General features: G+C 45.5%; 1 protein-coding gene across 1 annotated transcript in view; it reads right to left on the reverse strand.

The window, feature by feature from the left end:
- Window positions 1–1692: 1692 nt before the first annotated feature.
- The window catches only part of LOC115550309 (tetraspanin-9-like), a 63396-nt gene continuing 49922 nt past the window's right edge, over window positions 1693–15166 (reverse strand). Inside the window, 5 exon segments of the mRNA XM_030365216.1 lie at window positions 1693–1873; window positions 1875–1917; window positions 4645–4736; window positions 6020–6151; window positions 6788–6889. Of these exon segments, the coding sequence (XP_030221076.1) occupies window positions 1844–1873; window positions 1875–1917; window positions 4645–4736; window positions 6020–6151; window positions 6788–6889 (399 nt within the window). The 3' untranslated portion in view covers window positions 1693–1843.

Here is a 15166-nt window from a genome sequence, read left to right on the forward strand (position 1 = left end):
GCTGGGGCCTCCCGCCGTGCACTATGGGTAACCCAGATGTACCACTCACAGCACGGTACAGTACGCGTTCCTGCTTTTTGATCTGCGAGGCATTAAACACACCTTTCCTCCCCCACACACACATTCTCATGTGAATACACAGCCACCCAAACACACACACACACACACATATACACACACACACACACACACACACACACAACGTGGACGCACACGCAGTGAGCCGCTGCAGAGAGAGGAACCGTCTACAGCTAACTAGAGCGTGTTGTGTGGATGTTCAACAGCCCGTGGCGGGCGGGCGGCGGTTGAGCAACAGCGTTGGCGCGGGCATGTGCGGCGACACGGTGTGCAAATTGGTTTTCTAGCTCACCGGGACAGCACGAAAAAGGGTGTGAAATAGGAGGGAAGGAAAGCACAGAGGAAAATATAGTTGCTTCGTTGGGGATAATTGAAGAGGAGTAACACTGTTGTTCTTATTTCTACTGGATATGATTTGATGACTTGATAGCAGCATTGGTGCCTGCTCTGGTTCTGCCCAGCGTGGGTTTGATAAAACACACACACACATAAACAACAGTTACCCGGGATGCTCGAAGTAGGGAGAGACGGGTGAGACTCCATAGATCTCCATCTGACAGGTCTGTTTAGGGATATTGAAACCCTTTAACAATATATGTTGCTTTTGACAAGAAATACTAGTGATGCTGAACAGTGTTAGTGTTTGTGTGTGTGTGTGTGTGTTGGTGTGTGTGTGTGTGTAGTGCACGTTCATTAGCAAAGACTAGCAAGGGGAAGAAGATATTCAACCCCTCGCCAAACAGGGGCAAGAGATGACACAGCTATAATGAATCCTCCCGGATCTAGATACATAAACATGAACCATGAACCGTGAAATTAATTACTTTGCGAAGTCTCAGTGAAAACCTTGAAGAAATAAACAACATTTGAACTGACTGTTAAAAGATAATAAAATGTGCCAACGAGATATCACACAACACTGGTCACACCCGTCCTGTGTCGCGGTGCACAACCCCTGTATGTCCCTCTGTCATCATGCCCCACAGCCAATCCCGTTGCTCGGTTGAATTGCCCCGACCTCGCCGACCGCTTACATTCCACGGGCGCGACGAGGGGTGAAGGTAACACGAGGAGAATACAACGGGCAACATCTCTTTAAATAAAAGACATTCGACACCAACCATGTTCACTCTGGGGAGGTACAAAAGAAGCATGCTATGTTTCGGAGTTTGTTATCGTCCATTTACAGGAGTGAAAGCGGGGAAAATACGTTAAATCGACCTGTGTCATCCTCCATGACAAGGGTCTTCAGTTTTGTCAAGCCTGATGTCTGTCTTTTTGCACTGGTCAAGGGCATGAGCGCTCGAAATAACACTCATTGTCTTAGAGTCCTTCCTTCCGGCAAACCAGTTAGTCGAAGCGAAAGTGAGATAACACCGGAACACACACCAAACAGGAGTGAACACCAAAATGGCTTCCTCTCTTGCAAAAAATGTTGAGCTCCATTTTCTTCCAGTAGCGATACTCTTTGGCAAAATGAGGCGGAGGGGTAAGAGAGAGAAAGGGGGGGGGGGTGGGGGGGGGGGGGGGGGGGGGGGGGGGGGGGGGGGGGGGGGGGGGGGGGGGGGGGGGGGGGGGGGGGGGGGGGGGGGGGGGGGGGGGGGGCGTCGGGACGGACCGGCTTGAATCTGAGCAGACATTTTCCAGGAGAGGGTTGATGGGACTGGATACAAAGCAATGGCGGGCAGGGGTGGCCTATCCAGAGTCTGTACCCTCAGGCAGTGATGAGGCGTGAGACCGCTCTCCACCGGGCTCCTTCCAAAGGCTATGCGTCGTACTTCTTCCCCGTTCTGTAGGATGTGGTGGAAGAGCGTCATGGAGAACGCCAAGGCCAAGAAGCTGCGAGACACAAGAGGAAGACATGAGGAGATGGTGAATACAGATCAACAGAACAACTTAGAACCTAGAGCCTAATTTCCTTCTTTTCTCCCTCTGTTTCTCACCTTCTTTCCTCTTACCTACCTCCCTATCTTTCGCGTGTACTCCATACAATGTGTGATGTACAGTGTGTGCAGGCATGATGAGGTAAATTGAGATACCACTGAATCAAAGTAGCTGGCTCACCCTTTGAAGTTTCCATTACCCCTTATGCGTCAAACATCAACATAGTCTCCAGGATGATCCAAAACCCTATTATCTGCATTGGCCAGGGAGCTGACAGACGTGAAATACAGCAGATAGTCTTTGATTTTAAAGAAGGACGCTGAAACTCCTGAAAACGACAACCGGCTCCAATGCTATACTTTTAGGGATATGATTATTGTAGGGAAGGCCTGCTGACTCACTCCTTTGAGTTAAAGTCCAAACCTCGGTTGTGAATATCCATTTGAAAGTAAAATGCGAGCCTAAGCTGCTGTCATCAGAGTGCAACACAATAGCAAAAAGAGATAAACAGTGTGGCAGTAAAATACAAGCTTAGGCCCAGACCAATGTGGACTTTCTCAATACCTTCTTGAATTGAAGTATAAACTCAATTATCTACACATGCCACATCTGTGACACACTTGACAGCCACACATTTTGTTGTGTTAGCTGTACATCCTTTTTGACTTTATTCTCTCTGAATACTGTGAGCATTGCAGCTGTCCCCAGAGGACTCTGGTCCACATCGTGTCTGGTTATGAAACATCCATCCGTCTTGATATGCAACACTATTTGTACAATTAGTGAAGAGGTTTTTCCAAACCAAGAATACATTGGGACATTTTTATTTTGTCCTTGCCAATGTCTTACAAACGTCAACTGCTAATTGAAATCATCCCCAATAGAGTACTTCACACATTGTTTGAATATTGTGTCTACATTGGATCTGGTTTGATGAAACAGAGGCTGATGCTGTCTATTCTTTCTCAAAGTCTACCTGCTAGCCTCTACTCCTCTCTGCTCTTCCAACCTTTCTCAAATAGATATGTGTGTTGGTCTCTGTCTGTGTTTGTGTGTCTGGTTGTGTGGGTGTGCATGTGTGTGTGAGCATAAGAGCGTGAAAAACCAATGATTGATGTACTGAAACGCTTGAATGTGGGTGCGGGTTTGCCTGTGTGCGTGTTTGCTTTCATGTGCTTTTCCTATGCATGTGTGCCTGTTTGTATGTTCTTCTGCGTGAATGTGCCTGGGTTTATCGTGTGCTTTTCGTAAGTGAGTGTGGGTGTGTGCGTGTGTGTATATGAGCGTGTGTTTGCTAATATGTGCATCTGTTTGTGTGTGTGTTTGTACGTGCTTCGGTTGTGTGTGTGTGTGTGTGTGTGTGTGTGTGTGTGTGTTTGTATGTGCTTCTCTGTGTGAGCGTGAGAGTGTCGCATGAAAGGACATAAGTAATAAGTGGGCAATTTGGATATCAAGCACTCAATTATGGAGTGGTTAACAGGATCGACCCGAGATGGAGAAAGTAAGTGAGACACCCTTGTGACATTTCTCATTTCAAATTGGATGGAAAAGAACAGAACGAGGCGTGTCGTCTGAATACTGCACTAATGTATGTGACCTAGGTCGTGTTGTACCGGCTACGGGCTGGTGACACACGCAAGTCTATAACAGGAAATAGGAAGAGAATAACCGCACACTGATATGAGAGAGAGAGAGAGAGAGAGAGAGAGAGAAGAGAGAAGAGAGAGAGATAGAGAGAGAGAGAGAGAAGAGAGGGGAGAGAGATAGGGAAAGAGATAGGGTACGAGAGAGAAAGGGGAAGAGAGAGAGAGAAAGAGAGAGAGGGGCGAGCTGCAGTCAGGATGGCTGAAAGATGCGTGATTACATATGACACAAGGGAGCGAGGGAGAGCGTGAACACCATGGTAACCCCACCACCACAGAGGAAGTCATGCGGAAGCCGGCAAACAAAACAACAGAGTAACTAACACTGTGCAGCATGTAAAATGTCAAAAGTGTGAGAGAATTTTTTTTTGATCAAATTGATAACATAAAAATAACCAACAGCGATGGGAAAGAGAAGGCTTATCTCCACTCAATTTCACACACTTCTTCACTTCATTTCCTGCCCTCTCTCCCGCTCCCACTCTCTCTCCCTCTCCCTGACTTTCTTGCTCAATCTCGCTCGCTCTCTCGCTCTCTCCCACTCAATCCCTCACTCTCTCTGTCTCTCTTTCTCTCCCACTCAATCTCTCAGCTATTCTCAGTATCTCTCAGTGTCTCCCATATCTCCTAAGGGCAGTTGAGCCACTGCAGTGACCTACTGGCCCTGAGGCTTTCATTCTGCCAGACAGGATTGGAGAGGGTGGGGGGGCGTGCAGTCAACAAAACGCTTCAATATTTAAATTCACGTGGGTGTTACACACACATTCACACAAGCCCGTACACACACACACACACACACACACACACACACACACACACACACACACACACACACACACACCCACACACACACACACACACACACACACACACACACACACAAAGCCAAAACACAACCCATTTATAAATATTGACGAAGAGGCCGTTGCCAGTACCGGCGACGCCTACGCACCCGATGCAGGCGAAGAACACCTTCTTCGAGGAGGAGGAAGAGAGACGAGTTGTGAGGAGGAAATGGAGGAAGACTAAACAAGGCAGCTTCTTTACCTGCACTACCAAGATCACCATGGCGACGGTTCCCATGAGGTGCTTGTTGTCGTCCAGCCACTCCTCCACCTTCTCAAAGCAGCCCTGATGGTAGAACAAATATATATATATATATATATATATATATATTATATATATATATTATAATAGAACTATGTTCACATAATTAAACAATTGTTGAATCAGTAGCCGAACAGCATTCCTCTCCAATCTATGTACACCATGGTCGAATCTGAGCCAGAAAAGAACGGATGAATCACCGCAGTGTGTATGAATACACACTGCTTGTTTGTCCTTGGGCGTGTTCAGTAATCGGCGTCTGCCTGGATAAACATATTTTTGTTTACTTTTATACTCCTACTAGAAAATGCGGCTTATTATTTTTTCTGTGTGGCCGCATTTTCTTGTTAAGCCCGAAAACTATGAACACAGTTATGGTCAAGGGTACAGAATTCATCGCCTGAGTCAAGGCCTGTTGTGGACTTTGTGTGCGTGTGCGTTTGTGTGTTGTGTGTGTGTGTGTGTGTGTGTGTGTGTGTGTGTGTGTGGTGTGTGTGTGTGTGTGTGTGTGTGTGTGTGTGTGTGTGCATGCCGTGTGTATCTTGTTTATTGTGTTTATCTGGTTTAGTGGTTCAGGGATGCTAAAGTCAAGATGGTGGTGTCTGTCTGTTCTCCTATTGGCAGGATTACAAACATACACGCTTTCCAAAGTAACCTTTAGGTATTTATCAATGTTGTCCATGATTTTAAAGCTCTTAATTTGGAGAGTATTCGAGAAACAGACCACAGGGCAGGAAACAGATGAGACTGGACCATATAAACAGGTCACGACTGGTGAAAACTTTAGTGCAGTGAAAAGGAGTTATTTAAGCAAAGAGATCAAGTTATCTTGTGCATCAAGTGAGTACAAGTTAAATCTTCCAAAGCACAGAGAGGTCTAGAGGAGAGGACTAACCTTTTAGTACGTTTATAGGTTATATAATCCAAATGTCATATTAAAATGTATATATATATATTATATATATATAATATATATATAAGGTATATGTAATGTTTGCATGCCAATAAATATAAATAAATACAAAAACAGCCCTTAAAAAAAACGCCATTAGGAAATCGAACCAAACAGTTTGTCAACAAGCTCTTTGATAGCCGAACAATAGAGGAGAGGAAGGCAATGAGCTTTCAAATGAAAAACGCCCCCTTGGAGAATGGAGATGAAGTCTCTCCTCCAGAGCGGATGGTGAATTTGCTTCCACCTCTCCTGCAGTGTAGCATCTTTATGTTACCCAAGGGGGGGGGTTGTCCAGGGCTAGCAGGCAGAGCCAGGGGGATGATTGAGGGGGGTAGGGGGGGCGGGGACCCACCCTGCTCCAGAACATGTTGGTGGAGTTGCGACCACACTCCTGGTAGTGCTCCTGGCAGCAGCGGTCCGGCACAAACTTGTCCTTCAGCGCGTCGTGCCAGTCGCTGTAGGCAGTCACACCGCAGCACTTCCACTGAGGAGGTGCAACACACACACACACGCACACGCACACACACACACACACACACACACACACACACACACACACACACACACACACATCAGAAAGCCACACAGACAAACACACTAGACACACACACACACACAAGCAGATGAGGAGAAAGTACCTTCTGAATGCGTGCTCAACAAGATGTTATTAAATATACCAGATTTGCATGATTAAAGCACTATTCTTTTCCAGCGTGATTGCAATAATGGATAAAACCCTTGTTCCGCGGCTGGAGATATGGTACAGATGCCTTGAGAGTAGCATTGACAATACATCTGCCAGCCTATGAATATATTTACATACAATATTATTTTACACTGAACATCCAGCATTAGCATATAGGCAGGGAAAACTAATTAAGTTACCGTTAAATGGATTCCTCAAAAATATGAATGCATTAATAATGCATCCCTGTGTTCGTTCCAACATTCTGCAGTGTGGGAAAGACACTGAGTTCACCATAGCACTGCTGTTGATGCACATGTGTTTGCGATGGTGGTTGTGATAGCGTTGGTGCGCGCGTGTCTGGGTGCGTTTGTGATGGTGGCTGTGTGAGAGTTGGTGAGCGCGTGTCTGGGTGTGTTTGAGCTGGTCTTTCACCTCCGCTTGAATGATGTTCCAGGCGTTGCGTAATCCCACGTTGTTGTCTGTGTTGTAGAGCGCCAGTCCGTCCTTTAGATCCTGCTTGGCGTTCTCTCGCACCTGCACATCAACACACAACACACTCTTTGAGTCACATGCTAACTCGCTTGGAGACGTGGGAATATCGAATGGGAATTAGCATAAATTTCACTATTGCACACTTTTATCCTAAAGATAGATAGTATAGGTCAAAGCTAGGGCAGGAAATCCTAGAAGGATGTTTTTCATGTGCGTTGAAATTCCCTTCACATCCGGCAATCAACAAATCAGGAAATCATAATAAAAAACACTAGATTCTGTTGCGGACCCAATGAAATGATTGGATAGCCTACCTATCTGTGTTATGGCAACCTGGCTACATGTGTGCACCATGCCCTTGGACTCATTCTGCATTACCAGAGTCTTCCATGAGGCTAGGCAGACCTATGGCTAGTCGAGCTAGTCGTGTGTTTTATGGCGGATTTGCAAGCAGGCCTTGAGGCCTGAAGGCCATCAAAAATAAATTCTTACAAAATCAAGCTCACTCTGGCCGGTTTCTCCAGATTGCCCACCCTACCTTCAAGGAGCAGGTAGGGGGCGGGTAAGGCATACCAATGAGCCTCAAACTCCATGGCCACAATGATGCTGTGATAAGACCTCGAACACATAAAAGGGCAGCGGAGTACAGCCACAGGTTCCTACATCGACCCACGGGGGCCATCTTCCCTCAGAGTTATTTTAAAGTGGTGATGATTCACCAGAATACATATTGACGTTCCGCTCTTTTTGAAATAAAGCCTCACATGCGACTTGGAAGCACAGCAGGTGCATCATGCCCTTCGCTTTCCAGAGCCGACAGATCATTGGCTCACTTGATCAGGAGGCTGGGTGAGTCTGTGCTCTGGCTAATATTTCCTATTTGGATGTGTTAATGAGAAATACAATCGGTGCTTTAGTCCTGCCCACAGGGGCTTTGCTGTGTGCCAGTGCAGCAGCTTTGATACGTGCCAGTACAGATTGGGCCAGACTTCCAGAGACGTCGGTAATTATATTGGAAAACATGATGCCACTGACTGCCAGGACTGTGTTCCACATCGTTATAAAGGCGTGGAAGTTATTTCTGGAATGCATTGCTTTCACATCTGAAGTGCAAGGGATTAGTGCAGTGTTTGCTATCCCCCCCCCCCCCCCCCCCCCCCCACACACACACACACACACACGCAACCCTGTTGTAGAGACATGCATATACAGATGATTACATAGATGATCACGCTCCCACGCGGACGCGCGCCTACATAGACGCAGACACACGCAAACGCACACATACAAATAAGATGCATTGTATCAGGAAGCTCACTGAAAACAGGAGAGGATGATAACCAATAAATACCTATTGAAAGATGTTCATTCACCGGGGTAAAGCTGTGAACTACATTAACCCCTGTGTTTATTATTCCCTAGAGGAGGAAAGCATCACTGCAGGAGTAGTACTTTTTCTAGTTGGCCTACGTACAACTTTGCGTCCTAGACTGATCTCCCCATATCCATTATAATGCGAAGTGCAATATACAGGCCAACATAAGAGCAAGTGGCCTCATCATCTAGCCTCTCACATGATGGAGACCGTCCGTTCAGGCCTAGTGCCACATCCTTCACCAGGTGCCTCTCTTGCCATCAGGGAACACGGCGGATCTAGGGGAGAAGACCCCAATAAAAAACCCAACATATGGTTGGCGGGCAGAGAGGTCTGGTGTCCCCTGTCTGTAAAAGCTATAGAAAGGAATCATGATGGCACAGACCTTTTTGGCCCGCCAGCACCCACAGATATCCCAGGGAGACTTGACATGACTGACTGACTGATTCCCTCCTAGATCCTGTATGAGGACCAAACAGTAATAACTCTACTATCATGGTATAGGATCCTGGTTTGGTCCTGAATTACGGTTGTTTCAGTTCTTACTTAGCAGCGTATAAACCTGAAGATCAAGATTTCTTCCAGGCTTGGAGGAATGAGTCAATTATTTCCGGGAATAAACCCACGTCCTCCACCCCAACACTGAGCAATGGAAGCCTCCCCAAGAATAAACAACTTTCTCATTAGTCATATATGAAACAGCCCTGAAAAAAAATGAATCCACAAACTCTGAAACAACATCAATATGATTACAGATTCCTTCCTCTTGGTTGTGGTTGTTGCTAGCACTGTCTATGCAGATGAGTGCCGTTGCAGCAGACGCTGTACAGTACACTCCGGGCTGCTGTAATATCGCTCTCTGTAGTGGTAAGAACTCTCTCTCTTTCTCTCTCTCTCTCTCTCTCTCTCCCCCTCTCCCTCACTGTCTCTCTCTCCCGCCGTCTCTCACTTTCTTCCACCCTCTCCCTCCCACCCTCTCTCTCTCCCTCTCTACCCTTCTCTCACTGTCTTTCTCTCTCTCTCTCTCTCTCTCTCTCTCTCTCTCCCTCTCACTCTCTCCCTCACTGTCTCTCTCTCTCCTGCCCTCTCACTCCCCCCTCTCTCTCTCTCTCCCTCTCACTCTCTCCCCCTCTCTCACTGTCTCTCTCTCCTGCCCTCTCACTCCCCCCCCTATCTCTCTCTCTCTCTCTCTCTTTCTCTCTTTCCCCCTCTCTCACTGTCTCTCTCTCTCCTGCCCTCTCACTCCCCCCCTCTCTCTCATTCTCTCTCACACCCCATCTCTCTCCCGCCCTCTCTCTCTCCCGCCCTCTCTCTCTCGTTCTCTCTCTCGCTCCCTCTCTCTCACTCTCCCTCACTGTCTCTCTCTCCCGCCGTCTATCACTTTTTCCACCCTCTCTCTCCCTATCACTGTCTTTCACTCTCTCCTCTCTCATACTGTCTCTCTTTCTCTCCCGCCTCCTTCTCACTCTCTCTCTCTCTCCCCTTCTCTCCCTCTCTCTCCCTTCTCTCACTGTCTTTCTCTCTCTCTCTCTCCCCCTCTCTCTCTCTCTCTCTCTCTCTCTCTCTCTCTCTCTCTCTCTCCCTCACTCTCTCCCCCTCTCTCACTGTCTCTCTCTCTATCTCGCCCTCTCACTCTCTCCCCCTCTCTCACTGTCTCTCTCTCTCTCCCGCCCTCTCTCACTGTATCTCTCTCTCTCCCTCTCACTCCCTCTCCCTCTCCTGCCCTCTCTCCCTCCATCTCTCTCTCTCTTTCTGCTCTGCATTCTACTGCTATTTCTTCTTTGCTGTTCGCAGGGTGAAAATTTCCCCGGCTCATTATTACCCAGACTTCCCCGCGGTGGTTACGCGTTCAACATTGTACCCCCGCCACCCCCCCATGCCGTCAGTGACAACGCAAAAAACAAAAAGATCAACGACATTTTCATCCAACACAGTTGGATTGTGGTGTGCCTTGCCATTATGTGCAGAGCAAGTCTTTGCTAGTGCCTGGGATGGAGGCAGCTAACGATCCAGATGGAGCGCTAACAAGAGGCAGACAAATGACTGCAGAGCAAATGTGGCTCTGACCCATTTCCCCCCCATCAAAAGAAGAGGAACAGATACCCAAACATTGTTGGTGTGTTAGACGATTCTTCTCATAAAAAACACCCCCCCCCACACACCCCATGTCTCCTCCATTTTAATCTGATTTCAGTAAAACGCCTCAGTAGTACATCACAGGCATGAAGCACCAGTCTGCTGCTCACACCTCCTCAGCCACCAAGAATGACTTAAAAAAACCTTCTGCCCAACATGTGAGTGAGTGAGTGAGTGAGTTAGTGAGTGACGAGAGAGAGGAAGGGACAGAGACAGAGAGCGAGAGAGAGAGAGAGAGAGAGAGAAAGACAGAGAGTGAGCAAGAGTGTGAGCGAGAGAAGAGAGAGAGCGAGAGAGAGAAACAGAAACAGAAAGAGAGTGAGAGTAGGCAAGGCAAGGCAAGGCAAGGCAACTTTATTTATATAGCACTTTTCATACACAAGGCAGACTCAAAGTGCTTCACATATAAACATTGTCATACAATAAAATAAAATAAATAATAGATAAGTAAAAGAAAAACATATGCAAAGAAATGGTTAATATAGAAAAAGGCATTTAGTATTAAAAAAATAAAGAAAATAAAGCAAAGTTAAAAAAGCTTTTTAGAAAGTGCAATGTATTTAAGATTTTAGCAGAAAGCTATAGCAAACATAAAGTCTTCAGTCTTGTTTTAAAGGTGCTCAGAGTTGGGGCAAGTCTTAAATCCTCTGGGAGTTTATTCCAGCTATTTGTTGCATAGTAACTAAATCCTGCTTTCCCATGTTTTTGTGTTTACTCTGGGATAATTAACAGATTGGTCTCAGAGGATCTTAGTGGTCTAGAAGGCTGATGTAGTGGAAGCATATCAGTTAAATATTTTGGGCCTAAACCATGTAGGGATTTATAGGTTAGCAACATGATTTTAAAATCAATTCTCTGACCTACAGGAAGCCAATGTAACGATTTCAGAATTGGTGTATATGATCAAATCTTTTGGTCTTTGTTAGAACTCTAGCAGCAGCATTCTGAACAAGCTGAAGCTTCCTCAGAGTTTGTTTTGGAAGACCTGTGAGGAGACCATTGCAGTAATCAAGCTTACTAGTGATAAAGGCATGTACAAGTTTTTGTAAGTCTTCGGTGGACATGAGCCCTCTAAGTCTTGCTACATTTTTAAGGTGATAATATGCCGATTTTGTAACTGATTTGATGTGACTGTCAAAATGTAAATCTGAATCCATGATAACCCCTAGATTTCTGGCTTTGATTGAGGTTTTCAGGGACAGAGAGTGAAGGTGTTGGGTTACTTTAAGCCTTTCCGTTTTAGGACCAAATACAATTATCTCTGTTTTGTCCTCATTTAGTTGAAGGAAATTTCGGCACATCCTTCCTTCACTTGCTCAATGCACTGGCACAGCAGATCTATGGGCCGATAGTCATTTGGTGATAGCGATACATAGATTTGCGTGTCATCAGCATAGCAATGATGGTCAATATTGTTATTTTGCATGATTTGCCCTAGTGGGAGCATGTAGATGTTGAATAAAGAGGGTCCTAAGATCGAACCTTGTGGGACTCCACATGTCACGTTGGTTGATTCTGATACAAAGTCGCCAATGGAAACAAAGTAGTTCCTATTTTGTAGGTAGGACCTGAACCAATTTAAGACAGTGCCTGAAAGCCCCACCCAGTTTTCTAACCTTTCCAGAAGTAATGTATGGTCTACAGTGTCGAATGCAGCACTGAGGTCAAGTAGCATTAGTATTGAGGTTTTGCCAGAGTCTGTGTTAAGACGGATGTCGTTTACAACTTTAATAAGGGCGGTCTCAGTGCTGTGCAGGGGTCGAAATCCTGATTGGAAGGTGTCATAGCAACCAGTTGATGCCAGGAAGTGATTTAGTTGCTGGAGGACAACTTTCTCAATGATTTTACTTATGAAGGGTAGATTTGATATTGGTCTGTAGTTGTTAATAATAGAGCATCTAGGCTCCGCTTTTTTAAAAGGGGTTTAATAACTGCAGTTTTCAAAGCTTTTGGGAACTTGCCTGACTGAGAGAGTTGTTAACTATCTGCATATGTCTACTGCTAGGCAGTCGAAACATTCTTAAAGAGGTTGGTAGGTATAGTATCAAGGCAACAGGTGGATGGCTTTAGTTGTGTCACAATTTCCACAAGATTTTGAGAGTCTATAACATTAAAGCATGCCATCCTTGCCACGTAATTTTTGCCTGAACAGGGTGGTAGTCCAACATTTTTGTTTGACGTGGAGTATTGATGGCGCGTCTGATACCTTCAATTTTATCAATATAAAAAGCTGCAAACTCATTGCATTTCTGCGTGGAATGGAGATCAGGTGGAATTTCTGTTGGGGGGTTGGTCAGTCTGTCACAGTTGCAAATAGGGTTTTTGCATTATTAGTGTTGGTTTTAATGATATTGGAGAAAAATGTTTCTCTAGCATTTTTTAAGTCTAAATTGTAGGCACGGAGGCTCTCTTTATAGATATCATGGTGAATATGAAGTTTTGTTTTACGCCAGATGCGTTCAACCTTCCTGCATTCCTTTTTCTGTGCTGTTACAGAAGCAGCTTTTCTCCAGGGTGCCTTTTGCTTTCCAGAAATCGTTTTAACCTTATAAGGTGCAATGACATCTATGACTTTCAAAATTTTCAAATTAAAGTTTTCTACAAGATCATCAGCAGTACATGGGTTTAGAGTGGTAGCAAGGAGATGGCCTTTTTAAAAAGTATATTAGAATCTTCATTGATATACCGTTTTTTGACAGTGTTTGATTTTGTCTGTATGTCGGGAATAAAAGATATGTTAAAGAAAACACAAAAGTGGTCAGACAAGGAAGGATCAGTCACAGAGAGATCAGAAACATTGAGGCCCTTTGTGATAACCAGGTCTAGAGTGTGCCCCTTGCAATGATAGCCTCTTTCACATGTTGAGACAGTTCAAATGTGTCCAAAATGGTAAAAAGTTTTTTTGCACACTTGTCATTCAAATCATCAGTATGAAAATTGAAGTCACCAGTTATAACTAGACAGTCAAATTCTGTGGAGATGCTAGACAATAATTCTGTGAATTCATCGAAAAATTTGCAGAATATGTGGGTGGCCTGTAAATAATTAATAGGAGAACTCTGGGGGAGCATTTCAATACAGCACTAAGGTATTCGAACGATGGAAAATCCCCAAATAACATCTGTTTCCCCTGAAATACATTTTTAAATATAGCAGCAACCCTCCACCTCTTTTTCCAGATCTACATGCATCAAAAAAGTTATAGTCGGGGGAGCTGTCTCTATCAGAACGGTTGCACTGTTATTTTGTTCCAGCCATGTTTCAGTTAAAACATAAAATCCAGTTTGGAAGTGTTAATAAAATCATTAACTAAAAATGATTTGTTATTAAGAGACCTCACATTAAGTAGAGCCATCCTGATGGTGCTGTTGATAGGCTTTAAGGTTGTTTTTTGTTTGGAGGCAATAGATATGAGATTTGTGAGGTTAGCAGTGTGTCTAAGTTTCCCTTTGTTTACTCTCTTAGTGGTGACAGCATGAATGCGAAAGTTGCCCTGCTTTGACGTAGGCAACCTTGGGTTCAGCAGATTATGAGAAACTTCCTTTATACTGTGTCTACGGCTGAACCCTTTTTTGTCTCAGTAATACTCAGGACTACTATCAGTACGGTGGTGGGGGTGGGGCGCCATCCTCCTGGGTGTTAGCAGCCTGCGGCCATGACGTGGCGATGCTATCATTGACACAGATGCAAGTTTGATGCCAGCATGTTCCAGTTTCTTAAATTCGGCTGGAAAATCGCAAAGGGAGACATCGGAGCTGGAGTTGTTGTTGTGGCTATGGGAGAGATGAGGCTGGAGGTCATCATCGATGGGGGAATGCAGAGGAGGGGGGTGGCCGTTCCTCGCCAAGCCAGCATCAGCGATGGGGGAGGGCACAGTGTTGATGGCGTCGGGCAGGCTGTTGTCTCTCTTCAAGGTCTGTGGGCTGTCTGCTATCTGTGTGTCCGATAGTGGCAGAGTAGTTGTGTGGGGGAGGCTGTAGTCTCGCTTCTTCTCAACCTGTGCTCTGATTGTGGCCTGTGCGTCAGACCATGGCAAGATTGTGGCCTGTGCGTAAAGCGAGAAGAGTAGATTGTCACTCAACAGTTTTGAGCCTAACCTGTTTGGGTGTAGGCCATCTGCTCTGAAAAGATATTTGCGCCCCCAGAATAAGTTGAAATTGTCAATAAAGTCCCTTCCTCTTTCATTGCAGACTCTGGAAAGCCATGTATTCAGTGCAAGTAGACGACTGAATCTGTTTATTCCCCTGTCAACAGTTGGTATGGGTCCACTGATGGAAGACTTGATGTGTATTTTGTCCAGTGTATCCAATAGATCAGTGTAATCCCTCTTCAGAAGTTCTGACTGTTCTCTTTGAATATCATTAAATCCTGCATGCACAACAATCTGTGAGATTTTGGGGTTTTCCAATATGATTTTGGCTAGTTTATGGTTGATATTACTAACCATTCCATATGGGAAGATGCATGTTTTGATCTTCTTACCGGTTATATCCTTGATAGTTGAGTCTCCTATAATCAGAGTGTCTGGTTCATCTGCTTTCTCTGAGATGGGCCCTTGTTGGACGGTGGCAGACACATGCGCAGCCCGCCTCCGTGGCGACTGGTTGTTCCGTTTCTGTCCGCACTGTCCGTCCGGACGCATCTCGGGGCTCAGGGGTGCATCGGTGGCAGGCGCGTTCGTGGACTCTTGAAGTGGCAGGAACCGGTTCTTCAGTGGCAGGGTTGATTTGAGTAACGGGCTAATCCGGCTGATAACTTTAGCTTTGGGTAGCTTAGCATTTGGTGTTGAGTGAACTTGTTGATTTACT

Source organism: Gadus morhua, chromosome 9, assembly GCF_902167405.1.
Source record: "Gadus morhua chromosome 9, gadMor3.0, whole genome shotgun sequence".
Taxonomy (NCBI): domain Eukaryota; kingdom Metazoa; phylum Chordata; class Actinopteri; order Gadiformes; family Gadidae; genus Gadus; species Gadus morhua.